Here is a 27,613-nt window from a genome sequence, read left to right as displayed (position 1 = left end):
TAACTACACTGGTGCCAACGTAGATAACCTACCACAGAATAAATCCTGTACTATGTTCCTAAATGTCGAAGTCATCTAATGTTAACATAAATCAGTACTTTTGTACATATTACCTTTAGCTGAAATAAACAGACTCTGCATTTACAGAATCTGCATTTACAGAATCTGCATTTACTAATATTCCAGATTATGCTAATGAAGAAAGGAAATAAGTCAGCAGTTCCTTTGAAATTTTGTTCACAGTTTAAATATGAAGTTCATGGACATATAAATACTTCATTACAAATACTGTAACTTTCACACATATTGCCTCTAGCGGAAGTAAACAGACTCTGACTTTCATAATATGCCGGGGCATGTTAATGTAAGAACAGAAATAAGTCAACAGTTCATTTCAAGGTATGTTCTTGTTTCTAGATATAAAGTTCATGGTAATACAAACAGCTTTAGTTCGTTACAGATACTATAATTTTATACATATAACCTCTAGCTGAAATAAACAGAATCTGCCTTTAGTTATATTCCAAATCACGTTAATGCAAGAACAGAAATAAGTCAGTAAGTCATTTAAGGTTTTGTTCCTGTTTTTAAATTTAAATATAGTAGTCATGGTCATACAAACAGCTGTAGTTCATTGCAAATACTATAACTCTGTATTATTTTTTCCTGGGCACTCTTGTTAATGCCAGTCTTGATTAAAGTATTTGCTCATAAATTGACTTTATTATGCATTAATATCCAAATAGAAATAGGTCTTCAGATCACTTGAAGTTTGTTCTTGTAGTAAATTATTTCTTTATTAAATTTATTTTGGCCTCTCATGTTAACGTGAGTTTTGATTAAGTATCTGCCCATATGTAGACTTTAATACACGCAAACAAATACAAATAATACCCCTGAGTGAAGCAGACCTATGTTACATCTTTGTGTCAAGATCTTTGTAACACGTAACAGTTGTATAGCACATGCCGGATGCTGGCAGTTCCGCTATCTCAGTGTATATGCATACATGTCGTGTATAAGCATGTGATATGGCACCAAGTGTCCGTAACAATGGAAGTAGACAGATGAATACTAGCAACAACAAAAAATCAAGAAAAGAAAAATGATTCAAATGGGACTTAACATCTATGGTCATCAGTCCCCGAGAACTTACAACTACTTAAACCTAACTAGCCTAAGGCCATCACACAACACCCAGCCATCACGAGGCAGAGAAAATCCCTGACAGCCACAGATTGTTGTTCACCCAGTACGTCAGGTCTTTATGTATATATTAGGTTGTCAGAAACACTCTGAAAAGGATGTTGCAGGGTAGGCTGCGCTGAGAAATAATTGATAAGAAAAAATACAATACGTTATGCCGTTTGCGGTTTAATTAGCATTGAAGTTAGCCAGTCACGCCGTTGCGTGAGCAAATTGAAGGGTCCCGTCATTGACGGTGTCACCAAACGTGTTCTACATTTGGTTTCCTAAAACTGAACAAGAAGGCGATACAAAAATTGGGCGTGTAGGATAGTACGGATCGAATACGAGCTAATGCTGAGCAGTCTCGTGCACTGTCATCTACGCCATATGAACAGCTGACGTTAAATGTATGCGGCGGCCACTTTAATTTACGCTCCCAACGACCTGATCGGCTAAATTCAATGCTAATTTTATTGGAAACAGCAGAAAAAATCGATCTTTTTTCTTATCAGTTATCTAGCAGCTCGACTTATAGTGCAACAATCTTACAAGCTTTTCAGTCTGTTTGTGACCTCCCTGTATAGGGAACAAGAGCGGTCTTATCATACTTCCCTGCGGCACCATGACGATACTCGTGTCTTTGGTGAACACGTTGAACACTAACCGTCGAAGACAACCCACCGTGTTCTGTTACAGAGGATGTCTTCGAGCCACTCACATATCTGGGAATTTAATCTGTACGCTCGGACCTTCGTGAACATTCTGCAGTGGGACACCTTGTCAGACGCTTTCCGTCAATCGATAAATGTAGACTCTGCTTGTTGCCCTTCATCCGTGGTTCGCAGGATGTCATGTGAGAAGAGCTATGCTTTGTAAATCCGTGTTGAGCTGTGGACAGATGCATTTCCATCTCTAGAATATTCAACTTATTCGAACACACAATGTGTTTAACTGTTCTGCTGGAAACCGGCGTTAAGGATATTGATCTGTAATGTAGGAAGCCCGTTCATTTACCCTTCTTACGACAATTTTTTTATCTTTATTGTAGCTGTGGGCTTCAGACATTTTCACCATCCAGCTTATCAACAACAGAGCTGCTCCATAAAACAGAAAAACAATTAACTAAGGCTTGCTAAAGCTTCAGGAAAATCGAGGTTCTACCCGCGGTCAAGCGTTTTCACTTTAAAAACTATAACACGCTCAGATTTCTGGTAGCTCCTTGACAATATCTCTGGCTGCCGTGCTTCTTTAAATTAAGTAACTGATTATAGATGTTGAAGAGAACTTCTGTTAAACAGAAATTAAAAAAGAGTCGGTTATGCAATGACTTTAACTGCCCATTACTAAATAATGTAAATTAATGACGCAACTGTGTTCGATGATACAGCTGGATTGTGGCCACCAGAAATATAGCCAGAGCGAGTAAATACATGAAGGTGATGTTTCCACTATGTTATAGAGGACAACGTGGCAATATTGCTGTCGTACGTAATTTATTTTTATTTTTTGTAGCTGATGAATTATTTCGCCTACTTTTCAATTTCTATACTTTTTTCTGTGCCGTTGGGAAGAACCTTCTAACAGCATGTCATAACATATATATGTAGAATTCAAACAAATAGTAACCAGACAACACCTCCAGGAACAACTGTCTACCAGTCCGCAGCGTTCTCGCTTCCCACGCCCGGATTCCCGGGTTCGATCTCCGGCTGGGTCAGGGATTTTCTCTGCCTCGTGATGACTGGGTATTGTGTGAGATCCTTAGGTTAGTTAGGTTTAAGTACTTCCTAAATCGCTTCACCCAAATTCCGGGATAGCTCTCTGAAAGAGCACGGCCGACATCCTTCCCCACCTTTTCCTAATGCGATGGTACCGATGATTTCGCTGTTTGGTAGCTTCTCTCACATCAACCAATCAAACGTTTGCAGTTATGTTACCAAATGTAAGCAGACTCTTCAGTGGGATTCGAATCGTGTGTTTACCTGTGCTGTTGAAGCCCATTGGTCCTTGCTCTGTGTGAAAGCGTTCTACCAAAAAATTTCATCCTCTCTACATTTCACTCCATCAGTGGCTTCACGCAAATGACTTTTCGAATCGATTAATGTTCACCGAATGGCGTCTACGAAAGCAGCAAAGTGGTGCGTAGTTTGTATGCAAGATTTGTTTACAGATGAAGCCTCGTTCGCAAACCTTGGGCAAATCGATCTTTGCAAAATGCGATACTGGTCGGTTGAGAAGTCACGCTGGCTGTGAGAAGTGAATAAACAACTACGTTATGTTGTGAATGTACAATGAGAGCTTCTCAAGAATCCCCATCTTCAGCCCGCCTTTATTTAAGGAATTCTAAATCAAAAGTATCTACAGTTAGGAACTGCTGTCTTAGTTATTGTTGGACATCGCTAGGACGTAAGGCAATCCGTGGGATGCCATCACAATGGATGTTCTGCCCTTTCCGAATAGACGATTATAGACACTTTCTTAGAAGAATATTTACAGATCGTTGGATAATTATTTAAGGAAACAAAAACGGTTGGTATCTCTAGACTTTTAAATTAAAACTAGAAGTCTACAGAGAAACATCGATGGCTCCCACAGATATGAACTGCTGTGTAACACTGGCCCGTTCTGCGTTACGTGTAGACGAAATTCAGGGTGCAGTATTCTCTGTTAGAATCGCTTTATAGCATGTGTCGGTCCCCATGGTCAACAGTTTCAGTATTTTATATGACAGTCATAGAAAAAAAAAGGAAGCTGGACCTGGGTTACCTGTATGCTTACAGTACGGTAGACGTTTCTAGGACCACTTCTCCTGCTGGCGGGACAGTGGTTTGCGGCTGTGGTATGTTGTTACTATTTGATCTAGATCCACAGGCCGTGGCGTTTATGGTCTCCCCGAAAGGTCTTTCCAGTGCCACAGAGGAAAGTATAGTTGCATTTAAGAGAAAACTGTCATAGTTTGAAAACTATAAATGTTAACACTTACTTGCGCATGTAGGTAAATTAGTCCTATTGTACGCAATAGCTTAGCGAAAACTTTGATATTGAATATATACTCTTCAAAGGGAATGAGAGAGTACGTGAATCAACGGCCGGCAAGTTTAATCTATTTTGACATAGACGGAACCTGTTGTCTTAATGCATGGTTTGAGTTCTTTGCTTTCAATGTATGCAACAACTAAAATCATTAGGTATGTATTTGCTGTGTCATGCGTTACTGTGTCACGTGACCCTCTCAGAAGGAAGTGACGACCGGTATCCCAGCGTTTTCTAGTGATTTACACAAATGGCAGTCGTCATTTCTCGCGCTCGTTGGACTTAACCAAGTATAAGCAAGGCGGCGTCTTAATACAATGCAAGTTTCAAGGGCGGTCTGTTTGATCCAGAAAACCATGGACTTTCCGTCGTGTTGCTGCAGGCGCCAATGTCTCTCCGTGTGTCATCAGTTGGTTGTGGAGAGAGGCCAGTACACAAGGCGAGTTGGACACTGACGCACTACAACACGTGAAGACCGATACTTGGCCGCCTGTGTTTCACGTTGAAGCAGGTATACCGCCAGAATACTGTAAGACGATCTCAGAATGCCACTGGAGCAGCTGTATCTGTTCAGACTGTAACGAACAGGCTGCGATAAAGGACCGTACGTCCCAAAAATCTACTCCAGTACCCTGCATCATATGACAACATCTTGCAACTCGCTTTCAGTTCTGCTGCTCCCATGTCAACTGACAACTTCGTCACTGGCGAGAAATGTTATTCACAGATATTTTCTGACGCACGGTGACCGCCGTTTCGTGTGTGGAGACCCGTGGTGAGCGGTGCCTCCCACGTAGTGTCCAGGAAATCGACAGATTTCTAAGGTTCTGAGCTGTTGTGCGGAGGCATCAGTTTTGACAGCCATACAGATCTTGTCGTTTCCATCGCCGCCTTACCGCCACGTAGCACATCGAACGGATTCTGCTGGAACATGTGATCGGTGGTGAGTGCGGTGGAAGTCCTGAATTCCTTCTAATGCCAGGGACCACGTGGAAGGCGTCAGCAGGGATATCTTGCTAAGCCTAGACACTGAAGTAATGGAATGACTGGTGCTGAAACCCATCGTGAACGTGGGACATACTTGACAGACGTGTTCGTGTCGTCTTGTTCCAGCACAAACCCTCAAAGAATTCTCAGAGGCTTTCTCTGAAGAATGGAGACCGACTCCATTTGGAGACCTACGTAGACTTAAACGGAGCACAATAGGTAGGTATCAGGCAATGATAAACATTCAGGAAGGGAATACAAGCTCTCGGAGTCCAATGAAAAGCATCCAGGATGACGGGATGATTGATTGTTTCCGCTTTGTTTTCGACACTTTTAGGACGTTTGAGTTCTTTTTTATAAGCGATCGAGGATGTAATGATGTTTCGTGATGTGCTTGGTGTTTGAAAGACAAAGGTATACTATGATAGCACACCCAGCTTTCAATTATTTCTCCACACGCCCAATTTCGTGTGGCCCTAGTTCTTCTTAGCAGTGTGCTTTGGGTGGCCTGTCTGAACTACGACTTCGTGTATAAGCAATTACGGAACATTTTCTTGGGCTGCAATTCTTCCATTTGGTTGTGTTGAGCTGTGCGTACACAATAAATGGTCAACTCGTGTTGGCACTAGAGTAGTGTACCGGTGCGAACACCAGAGGCGGGGCGCCTGCAGCTGCACTCACCAGCTGGTCTGGGCAGACGGCGGACACCCGCGACACGGCGCGCTCGCGCTCCTCGGCGTCCGCTGCTATCCTCACCAGCGACACCTGCAGCAAAAAAGGCGACAACGTCCTTAGCTTAGCCGCAGACAGGACTGTTTTGTAGCAAAATAGGCTACAGCGGAATCCGATCTCCCAAGATATACTCCTGCTAGGATTCGTGTCGGTGACACGCCGCTGTTGTATGGTGGTGGAGCTCTCAAGGAAGCTCGCATTTCTGGACAGTGTTCCGAATTCTACTCGACTTTTCGTGTTTAGTAACTTTCCTTTAATTTACGTCTATAGTCACAGTCTTTTTAACAGATTACCGGTTTCGGTCTTTAATGACCATCATCAGATCTGCAGCAAAAATGGGAAAAATATTCACTCGCAAACTGTATACAGCTTAAGAACAATACGTAGACCATAATGAAAAGTAGTACCGACAAAATTTACATTTGTGCCCTTTAAATAGGAAGAGGCATACCCGTTTCACAAAAACGAAGCCCTAATTTACTGCACCCATAGTGGCATCGTCAAATGCTAAATGCGGAATCAGCACCAGCATCGTCAAATACATATAAATCACATCACATGAACGAGTCATGTTGTCAGGTAGTACTACTGTTTAAAACAAGCTGCCGTACAGCAGCCACAAGATGTTTGTGTTGTACGTTCACCAGATGTCGCTAATGTCGGCATAGACTAGTTTTCAGTAATTAATTGACACAGCGAAAATAAAGGGGGATACAATAGTTGAAGTCTGTAATAAGCTTATAAAATATAAAAGGCATTACAGTGCTAAGAAGAAATAAAAAGAAGAACACAACAAAAGTAATATTGTTAAAAAGAGGAAGAGTTAAAAAACAGTGGTTGACATGTGCTCTAGTGCCAATATTCTAGACAATGACATAAATATTAAACACCGTTGCTAGTGCACCGGGTGATATTAAACAACATGAAATAAATCGCTAAAGGAACCACAAATGAAAGAAACCATAGTGCTGCACATAATCAGCGCCCTCTGCTAACGCTAACGCCAGAATTCCGCACTGGCGAGAAGTAGTTGGAGGAACGTGAAAGGGCAGAGGGCCCCTTGTACCTTGCAGCACTCCGTTGTAAGAAAACAATGATAAAAATCCGTAACATTGCATGATCCACATTATCTGGTTAATGCAGTCTATGAAACGAATAAAGAAGTAACAAGAACATATTAGAGTCATGCGTAAAACGTATGAAAAAGAAGTAAGTATGTGATGCATTCAATACTAGGTGAACTTACGAACACACTATATATAACAGAGGCGAGCAGTGATTAGGGCAAAACATTGTCAAATAAAGGAAAGTAGGCATTGGGCACAAAGTCATTTTGTCAGTTAAGCGGTTTAGTTAGCTCTCAATTTATTGCTTTAGAAATTTTCGTATTTAGCTTTCCTGAATAAGTTAACCAGAGGTGCTGAGGTACAGAAGACACAAATAATTAAGTCAGCTGAAAAAACGATAACAATGATAATTCAGTATGGCTCAAAGGCTTTGCAATTGGAGGCCACCTCGGTGTCTTCCATGTCCATGCCCTAACCCAGAAATCATACTGGGGAAACAGGAGCTACAGGTTAACGTAGAATTTCAACAACGGCTCGTTCGTGACAAATCTTGGCAACTTCTTTTCTTATTACTAACTTATATTAAATTTCTTCTTAATTGGAATTTAATATACAAGCAAAATTTTTCCTTTCGTGGAACTGAAAAAAGTAATCATAAAGTAAATTCCATTTTGATTACTGCTATGGGTGTTCAATAAATGATGCAACACTTTTGTTTCGACCAGTTTCCCCCGAAAAAATGTGTAATTTCTTGTGGGACATCGTAGAATATTCCTGCTTAGGCCCCTATAGTTTCACGAAGTTCCCTTAGGTGACGGCGCTATATATAGTCTCCAAAACGGCACCTGTAAAGCAGGTGCGTACCAAGTAGAGAGCTATCGTTGAATTTCTTTCGATGGAAAATCATAGCATGTCAGATATCTATAGGCGCTTGCAGAATGTCGACGGAGACATGGCAGGGGACAAAAGCACGATGAGTTGTTAGGTGAGGCGCATGTCTTCATCGCAACAAGGTTGCGAAAATCTGACCCATCTCCCACGAGCCGGCCGGCCGCACGCAGCTGTGAATCCTACTGTGTTCTACATCTACATCCATATTCGCAAGCCATCTGACGGTGTGTTCTCCCTTCTATTCCAGTCTCGTATTGTTCGTGGAAAGAAATATTGTAGGTTTGCCTCTGTGTCGGCCCTAATCTCTCTGATTTTATCCTCATGGTCTCTACGCGAGATATACCTAGGAGGGAGCAATATACTGCTTGAATCCTCGTTGAAGGGATGTTCCCGAAACTTCAATAAAAGCCCGTACCGAGCTACTGAGCGTCTCTCGTGCAGTGTCTTCCACTCGAGTTTATCTATCATCTTCATATCTCTTCGCTTACTAAATGATCCTGTAACGAAGCGCGCTTCTCTCCGTTAGATCTTCTCTATCTCTTCTATCAACCCCATCTGGTACGGATCCCACACTGGTGAGCAATATTCAAGCACTGGGAGAACAAGTGCACTGTAACCTACTTCCTTTGTTTTCGGATTGCATTTCCTTAGGAGTCTTCCAATGAATCTCAGTGTGGCACCTACTTTACCGACTATCAACTTCATATGATCATTCCATTTTAAATCACTGCTAATGCCTACTCCCAGATAATTTATGGAATTAACTGCTTCCAGATGCTGACCTGCTATATTGTAGCTAAATGATAAATGATCTTTCTTTCTATATATTCGCAGCACATTAGACTTGTCTACATTGAGATTCAATTGCCATTCCCTGCACCATGCGTCAATGTGTTGCAGATCCTCCTGCACTTCAGTACAATTTTCCATTGTTACAACCTCTCGATATACTGCAGCATCATCCGCAAAAAGCCTCAGTGAGCCTCCGATGTTATCCACAAGGTTATTTATATACACTGTGAGTAGCAACGGTCCTACGACACTCCCCTGCGGCACACCTGAAATCACGCTTACTTCTCTCCATTGAGAATGACATGCTGCGTTCTTTTATCTAGGAACTCTTCAATCCCACAACACAATTGGTCTGATAGTCCATAAGCTCTTACTTTGTTCATTAAGCTTTGAACTCATTGGAACTGATGGACCGATCGTAATCAAACACCTCGCTGCTCAGTTGGAAATCTCTGCTGGTAGTGGTGACACACTCGTCCATCATATTTCTGATAACCAGGATTATAAATATAATGCCTTCTTTAACACATTTCTCACGCTTTTTGAAACTTGCTTTCCATTATGGAATAGGGTACTGACACTAACAGGTAGCCTGAGTGTCTGACTAGGGGAATATGAATATATAAATATATTAGAATTACATCAAAATGTTATAAGCAGTTATACTCGACCTGCAGCAGCTCATTACAAACAGTACTGTAAGGTGCTTAAAACGTTACTAGTAATGTAAAACGCATGTGGTACGCAAATAGAACGCCTAATTCTCAGGATAAAATTAAAACCATACGATCAGTAGTGAAGGAAGTGCCTCGTTACCAGCACCAGCTTCAGGATACAATGTAAGTGCATAGTAGAAATGTTACTGGTAAGTGGTATGTATGTGCAGCATTTAATAATCAATTTCTAAATGTAGCAAGTGATTTAAATATAAGCTTAGTTCCTACAGGGAATCATATAACTCCCTCAGAAAATAGCTTTTGACACTATCTGCAATACTCCTCTCTGATACTGACAGGGCAGAGATTGAGTCAGTAATTTAATCACTAAAGACTATGGAGTATCATGGTTATGAGGGGTACCTGGTGGAATACTTAAATACTCTTTTGTGTATGTTAGCCCAATATTTAGGTATATCTGCAACTTTTAAAAATCGTCAGCTTCCTGACCGATTGAAGTGCTCAGTAGTGAAGCAACTTTATAAAAAAGTAGAAAGCGATAATGTAGGCAGTTTTAGACATATTTATATGCCATCGTTGTTTGCTAAAGTTATTGGAAAGGCTGAATATACAAGGATAAATGATCATTTCAGTTGACATAATTTGCTATCAAATGGACAGTTAGAAGTTCCAAGTGGTCTAACAACTATTTAAATGCTATATTTTCTTTTCTCTATAAGGCCCTGAACGAATTAAATAAAAGGTTTCGAACGTCAGGCGTTTTCTTTGATTTAACTAAGTCGTGTGAATGTGTTGATAACAAAATATTACTGCAGGAATTGGACCATTATGGGATAAGGTGAGTAGCTCACATTTAGTTCACCTCTTACCTTAAGGACAGCAGAAAGTCATTCTTCGTAGTATTGAGAATGAGTACGGCATGCAGTCCCGATGGCGCACAGTTACGTGGGGGTGCCCCAGGGGTCAGTACTGGAGCCACTACTGTTTCTTATTTGTATAAATGATATACCCTCAAGTATTACAAGTGGTTCTAAAATATTTTTGGTTGTTAATGACATCAGCTTGGTAGTGAATGATTTGGTTTGCAGTACTGATACCTCAAATAGTGCAGTCAAGACATAAGTTCACAGCTTGTAGAAAATAAACTGATGCTAAATCACAGTAAGACAAATTTTCTATAGTTTTTAACATGCAGTTCGACAAAAACGGACATTTTGATTACACAGAATGGGCATATAAGTAGTAAGTCTGAACAATTCAAATTCCTAGGCGTTCATATAGACAGTAAGGAGACGTGGAAAGCTCATCTTCAGGGTCTTCTTCACAAACTAAATGCTACTTTATTTGCGATTCGACCAGTACATAAAATTAGTGATAGTTCAACACAAAAAGTTGTCTACTTTGCGTATTTTCATTCGCAATGAGATGTGGTATTATTTTTGGGGTACCTTTTCTGATTCAAAAAGAAAATTTTTGGCTCAGAAACGTGAGTTCGAGCAGAGTGCGGTGTAAGTTTTCAAACCTCTTGCTGACCCACGTTCAGCAGACTGGTAATTCTGACACCGGCCTCTCAATACACGTTTTCTATAATCTCATTTTTTGTTAAAAATGCTAACTTATTCCCGTTAGCAAGTTTTATTCAGTTAACTCTAAGCGGAAATCCAGTCTGCATTTGCAACGCACCCTCTTGATTCCATTGCATTAAGGTGTGCAGTATTCTGCTATACCCATTTTCGATAAGCTGCCACCATAATTCAAACATATTAACAGTAATCCACGCACTTTCTAGTCCAAACTGAAGAATTTCCTCATCGCACAGTACTTCAGTTGTGTCGAGGAACTGCTAGAACAATTAAAAAATGAAGATGATTCCTGATATACCTTCCATTCTATCTATTAGTACTCGTCTGTTATAATTTCATGTACTGATTCGTTCCATGACAATAGAGAGATTTGCTCCTCAGTTTTGTCCTACTGAACATGGCATACAAAGAAAAAAAAAGTAAATTAAATTTTCTATCGAACTTCGTCATAGGCGACGAAACATGAGTTTATCACTTTGAACCTGAAACAAAATGGCAACCTATGGGATGCTGACACGCCACCTTGCCTCAGAAAAAAAGGTTCAAAGCCGCACTCTCAACCGGCAAAGTTATGGCAATGGTCTTCTTACACGCTAAAGACGTTATTCCATTTCATATCATTCCTTATGGTACAGTGGTCAACTCTGAAGTGAAAAAGCCTCAGGGAATCGAAGAAATGACTTCAGCGTGCCGGTTGTCACAAAAATGCAAACTAACCTGTTCTTCTCCATAAGAACGTAATGTCTCACACAAGTCCGCGCACTCGAGACAAGTTCAGAAAACTTCATTGGACTGTTCTCCCTCATCCATCCCAGAGTCCGGATCTCGCGTCTTCCGATTTCAATTTCTTTGGTCTAAGGAAAGATGCACCTCTCGGGAAGCAGTACGTAGATGATAGGGAGTTTATTGATGAAGCAAAGCGTTGGCTCTGACGTCGACCAGTAGAGTGGTACCAACGGTCACCCAGGCTCTCCTAGTAAGGCGGATCAAGGCCGTCGGTTTTAAAAGAAGATTATGTTGAAAGGCAGGATTTTTGTAGCCAAAAGAGTGGGGAATAATACGGAGTGTTGGAATCCTGAAACGAACCAACCTGCTTTCGGAAAATGTGCTGATTTACGTAACGCTCTTCGTATATATTCCTTCACTTTTAAAGTGAAGCGGAATCTCTCAGCCTTCTTTAATCGTTTCGACTGGCGTGACAATATTCGTCGGATAGCGATATACATACATAGAAATGGTGGCAGTACCGAGTATAAAAAAGTATATAAGGGCGGTGGATTGGCGGAGCTATCATTTGTACTCAGGACATTCATGTCAAACGGTTTCAGACGAGAATATAGTCGCAGGACGGGAATTTGCAGACTTTGAGCACGGAATGATTGTTGGAGGTAGACGCTTGGGACATTCTGTTTCGACAATCGTTAAGGAATTCAATATTGAGAGCTGCACAGAGTCAATAGTGTGGCGAGAATACCAAATTTCAGGCATTACCTCACTCCACGATCAACGCACTGGCTCACGATATTCACTTCACGACCGAGAGCAGCGTCGTCTGAGTAGAGTAGTCAGTGCTGACAGCCAAACAATAGTGCGCGAAATTGGGCAGTAATGAGCTATTTCGGCAAATGACCGATGCGAGTGTCTTTGCTAACAGTGAGACATCGCCTGCAGCACCTTTCCTGAGCTCGTGATCATAACGGTGGCACCTAGACGACTAGAAAATTATGGACTCGTCAGATGGGTCCCGATTTCAGTTGGTAGGCGTGGACGGTAAGGTTAGAGTGTGGCGCAGACCCCACCAAATCATGGAACCTAGTTGTCAACAAGATACTGTGCAAGTTGGTAGTGACCCCACAGATGTGTGGGCTGTGTTTACATGCAGTGGACTGGGATCGCTGGTCAGACTGATCCGATCATTGACTGGAAACGATTATGTTAGGATGCTTGGAGACCATTTGCAATCAACTTCATGTTCCCAAGCAACAATGGAATTTCTATGCATGACAATGCACCGTGTTACCGTACCACAGTTTTTCGGAAATGATTTGAAGAGCATTCTGGACAGTTCGAGCGAATGATCTGGCCACCATGATCACCCAACGGAATCCCATCTAACATTTATGGAGCGTAACCGATAGGCCAGTTCGTACATAGGGTCGTTCACGTGCAACACTTTCGCAACTATGGACGGGTATATAGGTGGCTCGGTACTTCGGTAAGGGACTTCCAAATACTTATTCAGTCCATGCCACGTCGAATTACTGCAGTACGCCGGGCAAAAGGAGGACCGACACGATATCCGGAGATTCTCATAATTTTTGTCACCTCGGTGTATGTCTCTCTTTGTTCTAAAAATGAATTTCATGCCTCTTCATAAATAAAGGAATTCAGATGTGTAGTCCAAATACAATCGCTTGGTCGCCTATGGAAACGAATGATCCTGTTCCTTGTTAAGGAAATAAGTGAATAAACTGAAAGACAAAAACCTAACTGGATATACCTTCTGGCAGTCATAATGGTCTACAAGGCAGATTGATCCCCATGGACTGCAATGTGCTAATGGCAACTGTCAACCAAAAGCATAACGTGATGAAATGAGTCATTGGTGTTGATTTTTTCAAAAAGTATTTACAATCTCAATAAGAAAAGTCGTTCATCTATCTACTAAAATAAAAATCGGTCCAGTTTGACCCTGATTTATTATTAAACTTCTGTCGCACCCATAGCACGAATTTTCTGAGAAAAATATATCCGCGTGGCTACCCCCGTCGGAGATTCGAGTCCTCCCTCGGGCATGGGTATGTGTGGTGTCGTTAGCGTAAGTCAGTTTAAGTTTGATTAAGTAGTGTGTAAGCCTAGGGACCGATGACCTTAGCAGTTAAGTCCCATAGGAACTTACCACAAATTTCCAAATTTTCCAAAATATATCAAGAGGAAAGTAAGGATCTAATAATCACGGATGATGAGCGGTCTAAGCTAATGACGTAGTCACCTGACAATGACCGAGAAGAATGAGGAGGAAGAGGAACAGTCGTCACCTTACAAATCATTGATAGAAAGAAATTACCGTGATGTCCAAACAATGATTTCATTGACCCTGCCACGGGGCATGTCAAACATGCATCCTCCATAACTAATTGGGTCCTTAAAGAGGCTTGAAACACCTAATCAAAAGTATCGCGACTCAGGAATTTAACTCAGTCAGAACCATAAGCGAACTGAGTGACTGATAACTCTCATTCCTGATCGTCTGTCGTGCATATTCTCACCATGATTTAAGCTGTAAGACAGAGTAGTGTGGTCCATTGCTGAGAGATTATCCAGTTGATGCTGTGTCCTCCCTCAAAAGTAAGCACTCATCCAGCCAGAGTCACGGAAAGAGCTGGAGAAGTAGTATGCTCTAGCAGAGGTGTAGAGCCTCTTTGTGTCATAGAGCTGTCGAAACAACGTGTTCTCGGCGGAACTGTATGCCCTATGCTCTTCCTGAAGTTCACAGGAATTGTCTATCGCCAGTGGCAATGCTCCGTTTAAACTCTGCCCAGCGAAATAGTTCGTAATAAAACTGCTAGATTCTGCTGCAAGGAAAAGTTTTATAAGCCATGCAATGACTTGTGTTTTTGCGAGGACAGCTCCTAAAAGCTAAGAGCATGATTCCTAACACCTTGAACATGTTTTTACTTCACTCAGTCACGCGTCTATAGTTCTCAGAAAGCAGCTTGCCGTCTCCCACTTCCTGACAATTCTTTAGTGACGAGCCTGTGGAGCTATGCCCATATTTTCTATAGCCCGAGAATTCGTTTCACACTTGGTGGAGGAGGCATCCAGCCGACGCCACCTCGTCTCATCGTCCAGGGAGAAAATAAATTCTAATGCGAACTCAACCATTCTTCATCCAACGAGAAAGACCTTTATCAGCAAGTGTGGTCCACCTTCCTGCTTCCTAGGAAGGTTGTCGCCCACGGAAAACCAATTTCTATAGATCCGCACTCTGACCGAATAGTCTTGGTTTGATGAAAAGGGGTTATCCTGTACGTGACCAAATTTTGATCAAGGCTCATTGTAACGGTGTTTTAAGGTGTAGTCAACAGACTCTCATACTGTATTGATCACCACATTCAGTGTAAACATCTGGTCAGCGCCCTGCCTAAACAATAACCATGGCCGCTTACCTACCACGCACGGGCCCCACTGACCCTCCGCTACACCTCCCGTAGAAACGGAACCGATCTGTGGGGACTACCCTGCAGTCACTGAATCTCGCCTGTCCCTTCCTTAGCTCGTTATGCGACAAAGTCATGCAGCTACAGAAAATTTTTCTTGCAAAAGCTACCCAGTGTGGAGAGAATGCTGAAGCAGGAATTGACAGCTTAATCCTTGCAATCACTGAAGCTGCTCATAATCAGCATTGATATACAGGGTGTTACATAAAGGTACGGCCAAACTTTCAGGAAACATTCCTCACACACAAACAAAGAAAATATGTTATGTGGACATGTGTCCAGAAACGTTTACTTTCAATGTTAGAGCTCATTTTATTACTTCTAATCACATTAATCATGGAATGGAAACACGCAGCAACAGAACGTACCACCGTGACTTCAAGCACTTTGTTACAGGAAATGTTCAAAATGTTCTCCGTTAGCGAGGATCCATGCATCCACTCTGCGTCGCATGGAATCCCTGATGCGCTGATGCAGCCCTGGAGAATGGCGTATTGTATCACAGTCGTCCACAATACGGGCACGAAGAGTCTCTACATTTGGTACCGGGGTTGCGTAGACAAAAGCTTTCAAATGCCCCCATAAATGAAAGTCAAGAGGGTTGAGGTCAGGAGAGGGTGGAGGCCATGGAATTGGTCCACCTCTACCAATCAATCGCTCAGCGAATTTGTTGTTGAGAAGCGTACGAACACTTCGACTGAAATGTGCAGGAGCTCCATCGTGCATGAACCATATGTTGTGTTGTACTAGTAAAGGTACATGTTCTATCAGCACAGGTAGAGTATCCCGTACGAAATCACGATAACGTGCTCCATTGAGCATAGGTGGAAGAACATGGGGCCCAATCAATACATCACCAAAAATGCCTGCCATAACGTTCACAGAAAATCTGTGTTGATGACGTGATTGCACAATTGCGTGCGGATTGTCGTCAGCTCACACATGTTGATTGTGAAAATTTACAATTCGATCACGTTGGAATGAAGCCTCATTCGTAAAGAGAACATTTTCACTGAAATGGGGTTTGACACATTGTTGGATGAACCATTCGCAGAAGTGTACCCGTGGAGGCCAATCAGTTGCTGATAGTGCACCGCACGCTGTACATGGTACTGAAACAACTAGTTCTCCCGCACGCATCCGTAGTTGATGCCAAGAAAACAAGGACACAAATAAATGTTAATCAAGCCAACGAAAAGTAGGAGACAACTATGTTTATTATGTCAACAACAAAACAAGATACGAAAGATATGAGGGCATACTAACGAGAAACGTTCAAATGGCTCTGAGCACTATGACTTAACTTCTGACGTCATCAGTCGCCTAGAACTTAGAACTAATTAAACCTAACTAACCTAAGGACATCACACACATCCATGCCCGAGGCAGGATTCGAACCTGTGAGCGTAGCGGTCGCTCGGCTCCAGACTGTAGCGCCTAGAACCACTCTGCCACCCCGGCCGGCCGAGAAATGGCTCTGAGCACTATGGGACTTAACATCTATGGTCATCAGTCCCCTAGAACTTAGAACTACTTAAACCTAACTAACCCAAGGACATCACACAACACCCAGCCATCACGAGACGGAGAAAATCCCTGACCCCGCCGAGAATCGAACCCGGGAACCCGGGCGTGGGAAGCCAGAACGCTACCGCACGACCACGAGATTCGGGCGAAACGTCAATCCTCGAGTGGATAAACATAAAATCAAGTCAATGAGGACTACTCCAAGCGTAGTCATAGTGGAATCAGAATCCAAAGACGACAGTAAGACAGTAATGGAAAAAAAACATAGGCTAAAAAAGAGATTAAGTGTGAAGGTCCAAAAAAGAGGAGACCATTGCTCGTGGTATATGTAGTACCATCAACCGTTTCTCACACGGATTTCTTAAATGAGCTGTACGCTCTGAATCTTAGTGATAACTTAACAGGGCAGGAATTAGCAGATTACGCTTCAGAACTGAGCAAAAGGGAAGAGGTACAGTCAGCACTGTAATTGAAGTTAGCTACAGAGTTCGCAACCTATTACTATGACAAGAACGGGTCAAATCAGCTTCCATGCCATCAAAACAAGAGACTATAACAACGTTGTCAAACGTTTCAAGTATTGAAACTTACGGCATCCCAAGAAATTTTGTACTGAGAGCCAATCTATATGTATTAACTGTGGTGTGAAGGTACGCAGAAAAGCCAACTGTCCTGAAACAGAGAGAAAAGCAGGATGCATCCCATGTAAACTGAGAAATCGCGTGTGTGATAAAGCAGGCGTTCCTGATTATGGATAAAACGACATACAATAATATGGACCATAATAGTATCAGTCTGGACACCTATATAAAGAAGGAATAGAACAGAACACATACAAATCAAAATGTGAATACGAACCACCTCCTACGAGGGCAAATGCATGACGAAGAGCCACTGCATGGTAACAACAAAGAGAACATAAACAAGTTCTCGAGGTGAACACACCGTACCTGTGCCTTCAACAGAAGAAATTCAGTTGAAATATTTGAAGTGACTGATTACATTGATGATATGACCGTGCTGGGTGCAATTGATGACTTCGTTGCACATAATTTGAAAAAACAAGTTTTCGAGTGTGCATTCTCAGAGTCAAAGATTATCAACAGAGCTTAAGCTATAGAAGAGGAAATATCTACATATGGATGCTTAAAATATAAGCAATCATAAAAATAATTTAAGGCTAGTAATTCTTACGATTGTGGCAATGAAAGTTCAGAGCGGATTAATCAATCACACTGCACACTCAATAACTTGAGAGGAGACTCAACACGGAAGACACTAATAAATGAAAATAAAATCGTAAAATACTTGTCTGAAAAAGAACTAACAGGTGAGTACGACACAACTAAGCGTAAGGAAAGTGTTAATTCAGAAAAATTTGTGTCAGGAGGTTATTTACAGACAAATGCGGAGCAGGTGAGAGTACAGAATAAAGCTACGTGTATAGTGATCCCAGCAGCAATTGAGTCAGAACTAGTTCAGTCCAAATTAAGTGCAAGTAAAAGTGCGCAGGAAAAATCACTCCCTTCTACATCTAAATCTACTCTGCACATCACATTTAAGTGCCTGGCAGAGGGTTCATCCAACCACCTTCACAATTCTCTATTATTGCAATCTCGTATAGCGCGCGGAAAGAAGGAATACCTATATCTTTCCGTACGAGCTCTGATTTCCCTTATTTTTTTGTGGTGATCGTTTCTCCGTATGTAGGTCGGTGTTAAGAAAATATTTTCGCATTCGGAGGAGAAATTTGGTAATGGGAATTTCGTGAGAAGATACCATCGCAACGAAAAACACCTTTCTTTCAATGATGTGCAGCCCAAATCCTGTATCATTTCAGTAACACTCTCGCCCATATTTCGCGATAATACAAAACGTGCTGCCCTTCTTTGAACTTTTTCGATGTACTCCGTCGGTCCAATGTGGTAAGGACCCCACACCAGCAGTAATCTAAAAGAGGACGGACAAGCGTAGTGTAGACAGTCTCCTTAGTAGATCTGATACATTTTCTATGTGTTCTGCCAATAAAACGCAGTCTTCAGTTAGCCTTCCCCACAACACTTTCTGTGTGTTCCTTCCAATTTAACTTGTTCGTAACAGTAATTCCTAGGTATTTAGTTGAATTTACGGCCGTTATAATTGACTGATTTATCGTGGAACCGAAGTTTAACGGATTCCTTTTAGCACTCATGTGGATGATCTCACACTTCCCGTTATTTTCGGACCGTTCAGATATCTTTTCTAAATCGTTTTGCAGTTTGATCATCTAAAGACTTTATTAGTCGGTAAACGACAGCGTCATCAGCAATCAATCTAAGAAAGCTCTTCGGTTTGTCTCCCAAATCATTTATATCGATAAGGAACATCAAAGAGCCTCTAACACTACTTCTGTTTTACTCGATGACTTTCCATCAATTACAACGACACAACGAACTGTAACCTATCTGACAGGAAGTCACAAATCCAGTCACATAACTGACACGATATTCTATGAGCACGTAATTTCAGTATAAGCCGCTTGTCTGGTACGGTGTTAAAAGCCTCCTCGAAATCCAGAAATACGGAATCGATACGAAATCCCCTGCCAATAACACTCAACACTTCATGCGAATAAAGAGCTAGTTGTGTTCCACAAGAACGATGTTTTCTAAACCCATTACGACTGTGTGTCAATAGGCCGTTTCCTTCGAGGTAATTCATAATGTTCGAACACAGTACATGTTCCACAATCCTACTGCATATCGACGTTAGTGATGTGGGCCTGTAATTAAGTGAATTGCTCCTATTATCTTTCTTGAGTATTGGTGTGACTTGTGCACCTTACCAGTCTTTGTGTACGGATCTTTCGTTGAAAATGGTTCAAATGGCTCTGAGCACTATTGGACTTAACATCTGAGGTCATCAGTCCCCTAGAACGAAGAACTACCTAAACCTAACTAACTTAAGGACATCACACACATCCATGCCGAGGCAGGATACGAACCTGCGACCGTAACGGTCGGGCGGTTCCAGACTGACGCTCCAAGAACCGCTCGGCCACCGCTGATGGCGATCTTTCGTCCCTTCTTACCTCACGACAGACTACAACAAATTGGAGGAGAGTATACAGTTAAGTAGGATGGAGAACAATGAGAATCTACAGACGGCGCTGAGACTGCTTATTAGGCTGATCCATCCACAGGATGTAAATCTATTATCCAACACCGGAACAAATGGATGGGATACTTTTAAGGTCAGAAAATATACCTACTGATGCGAAAGCATTAAAAGAGCTGTTGAATAATATGTGTACACGTCGTTCAGAGAATTTAAATTTAGAGAAAATCTATAAGGACTTAGATGGTGCTCATGGAAGAATTCACTTTGGTCATAACCAAACCTCGCCGAACGTTTGTATCTTTACTAGATGTCTATTATTAGAATAATTCAGCTGAATGCAGGCAGGAGTATCTTAGTGAGTACCGAATGGATAAAAGCTGCAACAGAAATAGAGACGGATGTGATATGTCTTCAAGAGCTATACTCCAGAGATAGACGACCAATACACATTCCTCCAGGCGCATTCACCGTCATCGGCGATCGTACTCGAATGGCAGCCATTAATGTATTAAACAGAAATTTTACTGTTACTAAAGTTACTCAGTATAGTAATAAGCACATAGAGACAATAGAACTGACATGGAGAGAAACAAAATGGGTCACAATTACACTGTATGCCCAAGACTCAGAAGACGTTCATCCGTATGTACAATATATTGCAGTGGCTGAAAAATATGCAAAACATAAAAACCTACTGATATGTGTTGGTATAAACTGTGCTGTGGCACTCAGACGAAACGAATGATAGAGGTAGCGTCGCTAATGATATATTACATGTGAACAAACTTTATACGCTGAATAAGGAGGGACAACCACCAACCTTTCGAGCATATGGTGGACAGCACAGTAACAAAAAAATATCTGTAATTAACGCCGGGGCATTATGTTGGTGACAGACTTGACTATTTACGAAGGATACACCCAAAGTGCTCACAATGTGATCATGATAACAAAACAGACTCATAACAAAGTAGATGAAGCGAATGATAACAGATGTTTACTGAAAAAAGCAGACTGGGGCAGGTTGCGACAAATTATCGCAGAATACCCATTAGCTGACACTCCAGGAACTATTGACTATAAAATATATGTTCTGGTCGGATTAATAAAAAAATGCACAAATACTAGCAAAACCACGTAAAAACATACCCACAAAATAACGTTCGAAAAATGCTTGGAGAAGAGAACTCACTAATATGAGGAAAAGTACTAGGTTGGATCGTAAATGCTATCAGCGAGGAAACAACGCTAGGGAAAAGCTGGCAAGACTACATATCTACATGAAAATTACAGAATAATACAGAACAGTTCTATTTGAGACCAAAAAAACGACAGTGGGATCATTCTGTACAACAGTTACAAAACAATATGTGGGGAACCCCCAATAAAATCGTGAGAGAGGATGCCAAAACACCGTTATTGTTGGCAACCTTGAAAAAAGTTGACAAGACACTGACACAGGGCTGGAGAGGCACTGCAGAATATGCTGTTGCAGAAACCCCGTCTGGCCGAGCGGCTCTAGGCGCTACTGTCTGGAACCGCTCGACCGCTACGGTCGCAGGTTCGAATCCTGCCACGGGCATGTATGTGTGTGATGACATTACGTTAGTTAGGTTTAAGTAGTTCTACGTTCTATGAGACTGATGACCTCAGAAGTTATGTCCCATAGTGCTCAGAGCCATTTGAACCGTTTGAAACCCCGTCCCGATGATGATGCAAGTTCAAATGGTTCAAATGGCTCTGAGCACTATGGGACTCAACTGCTGTGGTTATTAGTCCCCTAGAACTTAGAACTACTTAAACCTAACTAACCTCAGGACATCACACACATCCATACCCGAGGCAGGATTCGAACCTGCGACCGTAAGTCGCACGGTTCCGGACTGCGCGACTAGAACCGCGAGACCACCGCGGCCGGAGATGATGCGCAAGATGCAAATTCTGATTCTCAAATACATATGAATATGCGAATGGACATGCAGCATGAATATAATACTGAAACTGCAGTCGGTCCATTTACGTATGAAGAGGTAGCTACAGCAATTGTCAAGTTGAAGGAAGGGAAAATTGTTGCCCTGACAGCTTCCATGCTCAAGTTCTTCAGCAGGTTGCACCATCAATAATAAAATTCTTAACTGACAACTTATGGTCATACAGTTAATAAGGAATCCCTCTTGGAAGTTATCCGTCCTCTGCGTGAAGCACTCCGGAAAGTAGAAGAAGAAGAAGAAGAAGAAGAAGAAGAAAAGACCTGAGTGGTGGCACAAACACTCGTCGAAATTGTTTCAGAATAATGCTCCAGCTGACACTTCAATGTTTGTTCGTTATTTTTGGCAAAAAGGAAAACCTTCCGCGTAAACAGGGTGCCGTGACTTCTATCTATTCCCAAGGCTGAATAAAACAATAAATGAAAGTCGTTTTGCCACCACTGATGAGATAAAAACACAATCGGGGAAGGAGCTGAACTTCACGACGAAAAGTGAGTTCCAGATGTGCTTCCAAGACTGGATAAAACACTGGCACAAGTGTATTAAATTTGAGCGGGATTACTTTGAAGGGCAGAAAATTTTATGTTGATGAATAACTAAAGAAATTAAGAAATAATGGTAACTTACATCGAAGCATAGAAAATATAACCGAAATATAATGGAAGAGGCGACTGCCATTTTTTGGACATTTCTACTGGATGAACAGCAACAGGTTAACCAAACAGATTTTTAAATATGTTTGCAACATGAAATCAATAATAGCACGAACTCAAGAACTTAGGAAAGATTTGGAAAGCAACAGCGTAATCGAGAAAAGGTGCAACAGAACGAGAGATTTTTAAGAAGAATCTGTTAAAAGTGGAATGATTCCAAGACAAAAGTGAGAAGAAGACATGGTGAAAATGGTCTGAGAAGAGAAAAGGGATTCATAGTGAGAAGATGAAAGAATACTGGTGGAAGAAAAACACGTATTGCAGTACTAAAGTGCATATAAATCGAAGTTTTTTCGCTCATAACGACATCGTATGCTCACTTACTTTGTTTATTGTTGTTTTTATTTATATTTGCGTTATTGTTTCTCATTATTTTGACGTGGTTTAATTGCGTAAAGATGAAGTACGTGCATTTGTTACTGGAGAGTTGTATCCGTGCTATCAGTAAATCAGTGCACGCGTACATCTGTGTCCTTTGTTTATCAATACAGCCGCATAATGTGACGCCGATCTGAAGCATCTAACGTACATGAAGCAAAAGGTTAGATATTTCGCGTGAATGACGTTATGTATGATCGGGTATTTCTGCTTTAAGCGTAGGTCAAGATGAAACAAACAGTGTTACGTTCTTCCAAAAAGGAAGTCATGACCGTAGGGAAAATTTGATGTGACTTCATTTATTAAACTTCTAATTTTGAAAGCATTTTCATCTTCTTGTCGACGGAATCAGTCGTAGCGCCTTGCTAAAGCGAGAAATTTTCACATGTACCATGGTGCGTTAAACAAGATAAGAACAATAACAGCACGTGTACAAATTGAATAGGACATTGCATTATAATACATAGATTGTAACCTTTACAGCAAATGTTAACTACTGAAAAAATTTAAATAAATCTGCATGCTGTAGTGTGCATATGAACATAACTGCTGTTGGCACCACTGAACGACTTTCATATCATGATGACAATGAATTTCCCTAGAAAACCACTATGACTACGCCAACCACAACCTGTTAAAAGTAGTCGTTGATTAAATAAGATCATATTGCTCTCTCTTGTAGGTCAAATCTTACTTTTTCCAATATTTAGAAGATGTTCCGCTCCGCCGGCCCTAATTCCTGTACTTTCCGTACTTTGCGGCTCTGAAGCTGGTAATTCTGTTGACTTGTTACAATGATAGAGAAGCTAAAAACGTGTTTTTCAGTGGGTGTGTAGCCTTTGAGACTCAGTACAGAAGTCGCACATTTTTGTTTAAAGTAGTCCCACTAATTCACATTCTCTTCCAGCTAGAAAAAAACTCTACCCGCCATTCTCTTGGAATGCTTTTCCCTGTCATAATAATTGTCTCCATGGACAGACTCAGTCGTTACTAAACACTATTCCACATTCGCCTAGTAATGCCCTTCCACTGCAAACTGTTTGTCATCCTCAGACGCAAGGAGTTTCAATTTTCTCCGAAACATTAGGCGATTACTGTCTTTTACCACTGAAGCTATAAAAAGAAGGCAAAGATATGTCCGTTTTGCTAAATGAAGCTGTAATTACAGAGCCTAAAACGGAAGTTTAGAAACGTTTTGCGATCTAATCTTGGAGTCTTCTGGCTTGTTAGAAATGAAGGTCAGTTGGAATCAAGATAATTGCTCATGAGCAGCAGACATTAATAAGCACGCGAGGCCTATCATTAATAGCGTTGCGACAAACTAGTCAACACTAATTCCCGGAAAAGAGACTTAACTATCTCTCGAGAGCATCAAACAGCTGGATGAATTACAGCGTACAGGTTAACATCCGCCCACAAGACGAACCTGATCTTCCCACCTTTCGCGCATGGTATTCGCTGGTTCGTCTATATTGAGGTTTATTCACCTGAGGCTTTTACTAGGTAATGACCACCATTTTGCGTTTATGTTAGATAATAGTACTCTCTTTAGCACATTTTACAGGGCTAGTAGAAAAATTGAATTGGAATGATCACACAGATAAAAAAAATCTGTCCGTTACGCGCCAAGAGTAGTCGGCACACTGTGAAACGGCCCCTTGGAAAAATTATTGAATTACTGTGCTGGTAAACCTCTTACGTTATGTGCACGTACGCAGACATTTCGCTCTTTACTTATTCTGATCAACACTAAACTGACACACAATATTTTTAGCGCAACGCATTCTGACTTCCAAATATTCCTACAAAACAATGGCCCTGACTATCATTAACCTATACGTTTCACAAACCACTTACCTCACAAAAATCTTCGTTACTCGAACTACTGCAATACAGCGAGCGCCACTACTCCCAACTAAATAAAAGATTCAAGCTACTGAAGGCACTAACTACTGATAGGCATAGTTAGCAAATGAAAGATTTTTGATAAACAACAAACAATGTATTTACATTTATATAAGTTCATGACATCCAGTCTTACAAATGTACTGTCTCTGATGGACACACGTCCAGATCACCCGCTCTCAAAACTCCGCCATTTCTCTCCCCATATCCACCACTGCTGGCGGCTCGCCTCCAACTGCGCAACGCTACGCGCTGTTAACAGCCAACTGCCCAACACTACAATGGCGAATGTTACAACAATGCTGACCAGTCACAGACTGTACACAGCACAAACAGTGATTTTCATACAGAGCGCTACGTGGCGTTACCAATATAAAAACCTAAACAGCCTACTTACAACTGACCATAAGAAACCACCTTAGTGTATTCACCTACGGTAACTGAAGAACATTGATACAAGTGAGTTGGCAGATCTGGAATTTCTAGATCTTCGAAAAGCATTCTGTTCAGAGCCATGAGATCCTCATAGTTAAACGACGTATTGTTGCATCGCTGTGTCGCTCCAGTCAATAAACTTTGTGTTCCACTTGCGTTATTTTTTTAGGTAATATTGTATTGCTTCCTTGAACCTAGTCTCACTTTATTATTATGCGAGAGATAAATAAATTATTTTCCTTCCTATGGAAGTAATATTCTGTTTAATAGCCTTGAAATATACTGTCACTGACTTAAATGTGGATACGACAACAAGTACATCATCATGTAAGGTCGGAATCATGTAGCGCACTCGTTAATGCACTTGGCTCGAATTCGGTAAGACGACAATTCAAACCCGCGTCCGGTCGTTATGATTTAAGTTTTTCGTGCTTTTCCCTGAATCGCTTTAGGCAAAAGGTAGGATGGTTCCTTAGAAAGATTAGGGCCGCTTTCCTTTTCCATCTTTCCCTAATCTGAACGCTTGCTCCGTCTCTAATTACCTAGTTGTCGATGGGACGTTAGACACTATTAACCTTTTCCTCCTCCTCGGAACCACATTATTTCCTTCTCCAAGATTCATTTTAATAACATGAATGTCTTAAATTTCAATTTCTTTTCACTGACACTGCGGATTTCAGCGACAGAAATCATCTTTCAAATTTACAATAGTAACAGTAGATGCCGCTACCGGTTCTCTTGAGGAAAAAAGTTGATACCTTTCAGAAAAGACAATAATCGTCGCCCACTAAGCCTTAAATTATTCTTTCTGTGCTTCTGTATATTACTCCGGTCATCAGGATAGAAGCATGCCTTTTGAGACAAAGTGTCCATTAGTTTTCACTTTTGTCTGCACCTGAATTCATTAGTCATGTGATGCTAAATGCTTTTTTGGAAATGTTTACCTAAGCCACCTGTTTCATAGATTTTTAACATCTGCTCAAAATCTGGTGGTTTCTACATGATCCACAGATTACAGTAACCCTGAAGGCATATAAACGAGTAGCCTTTTTTGCTCTCTACCAGACTTAGGCAGCATTTCTGGATCAAGTACTTTCTCCAAATCGGTTTCCTCTTTCACTTCTACCACACTTCGGGACAGTGCCTGGCTCTTCATTTACACTTAATAGTATAAATGAACAGAAAAATAGGAATGCGGGTAAGCTACTACAAACAGTATAGTGAACGCATTATTGTGGCCAAGATCGATACGAAGCCCACACCTACGACAGTAGTACAAGTTTGTATGGCAACTAGCTCTGCAGATGACGAAGAAATTGAAGAAATGTATGATCAAATAAAAGAAATTATTCAGATAGTGAAGGGAGACGAAAATTTAATAGTCATGGGTGACTGTTATTCGAGTGTAGGAAAAGGGAGAGAAGGAAACGTAGTAGGTGAATATGGACTGGGGCTAAGAAACGAAAGAGGAAGCCGCCTGGTAGAATTTTGCACAGAGCACAACTTAATCATAGATAACACTTGGTTCAAGAATCATGAAAGAATGTTGTATACATGAAAGAACACTGGAGATACTAAAAGGTATCACATTTATTATATAATGGTAAGACAGAGATTTAGGAACCAGGTTTTAAATTGTAAGATATTTCCAGGGGCAGATGTGGACTCTGACCAAAATCTATTGGTTATGACCTGTAGATTAAAACTGAAGAAACTGCAAAAAGGTGGGAACTGAAGCAGATGGGAACTGGATAAATTGAAAGAACCAGAGGTTGTTCAGAGTTTCAGGGAGAGCATAAGGGAACAATTCACAGGAATGGGGGAAAGAAATACAGTAGAAGAAGAATGGGTAACTTTGAGGGATGAAGTAATGAAGGCAGCAGAGGATCGAGTAGGTAAAAAGACGAGGGCTAGTAGAAATCCTTGGGTAACAGAAGAAATATTAAATTTAATTGATGAAAGGAGAAAATATAAAAATGCAGTAAATGAAGCAGGCAAAAAGAAATACAAACATCTCAAAAATGAGACCGACAGGAAGTGCAAAATGGCTAAGCAGGGATGGCTAGATGACAAATGTAAGGATGTAGAGGCTTATCTCACTAGTTGTAAGGAAAATTAAAGAGACCTTTGGAGATAAGAGAACCACTTGTATGAACACCAAGAGCTCAGATGGAAACCCAGTTCTAACCAATGAAGAGCAAGCAGAAAGGTGGAAGTAGTATATAGATGGTCTATACAAGGGCGGTGTACTTGAGGACAATATTATGGAAATGGAAGAGGATGTAGATGAAGACGAAATGGGAGATACGATACTACGTGAAGAGTTTGACAGAGCACTGAAAGAGCTGAGTCGAAACAAAGCCCCCGGAGTAGACAACATTCCACTGGAACTACTGAC

At 41.3% G+C, this 27,613-nt stretch overlaps 1 protein-coding gene across 1 annotated transcript in view; it reads right to left on the bottom strand.

The window, feature by feature from the left end:
- LOC126335509 (reversion-inducing cysteine-rich protein with Kazal motifs-like) overlaps positions 1 to 27,613 on the bottom strand; it is a 328,118-nt gene that overhangs the window by 177,333 nt on the left and 123,172 nt on the right. Inside the window, exon 3 of the mRNA XM_049998864.1 lies at positions 5,890 to 5,973. Coding sequence (XP_049854821.1) covers positions 5,890 to 5,973 — 84 coding nt within the window. The remainder of the gene's footprint in view (positions 1 to 5,889; positions 5,974 to 27,613) is intronic.

Source organism: Schistocerca gregaria, chromosome 2 (genome assembly GCF_023897955.1).
Source record: "Schistocerca gregaria isolate iqSchGreg1 chromosome 2, iqSchGreg1.2, whole genome shotgun sequence".
NCBI lineage: Eukaryota > Metazoa > Arthropoda > Insecta > Orthoptera > Acrididae > Schistocerca > Schistocerca gregaria.
Note: the sequence above shows the minus strand (reverse complement) of the source record. Positions and strands in the feature narration are given on the sequence as shown.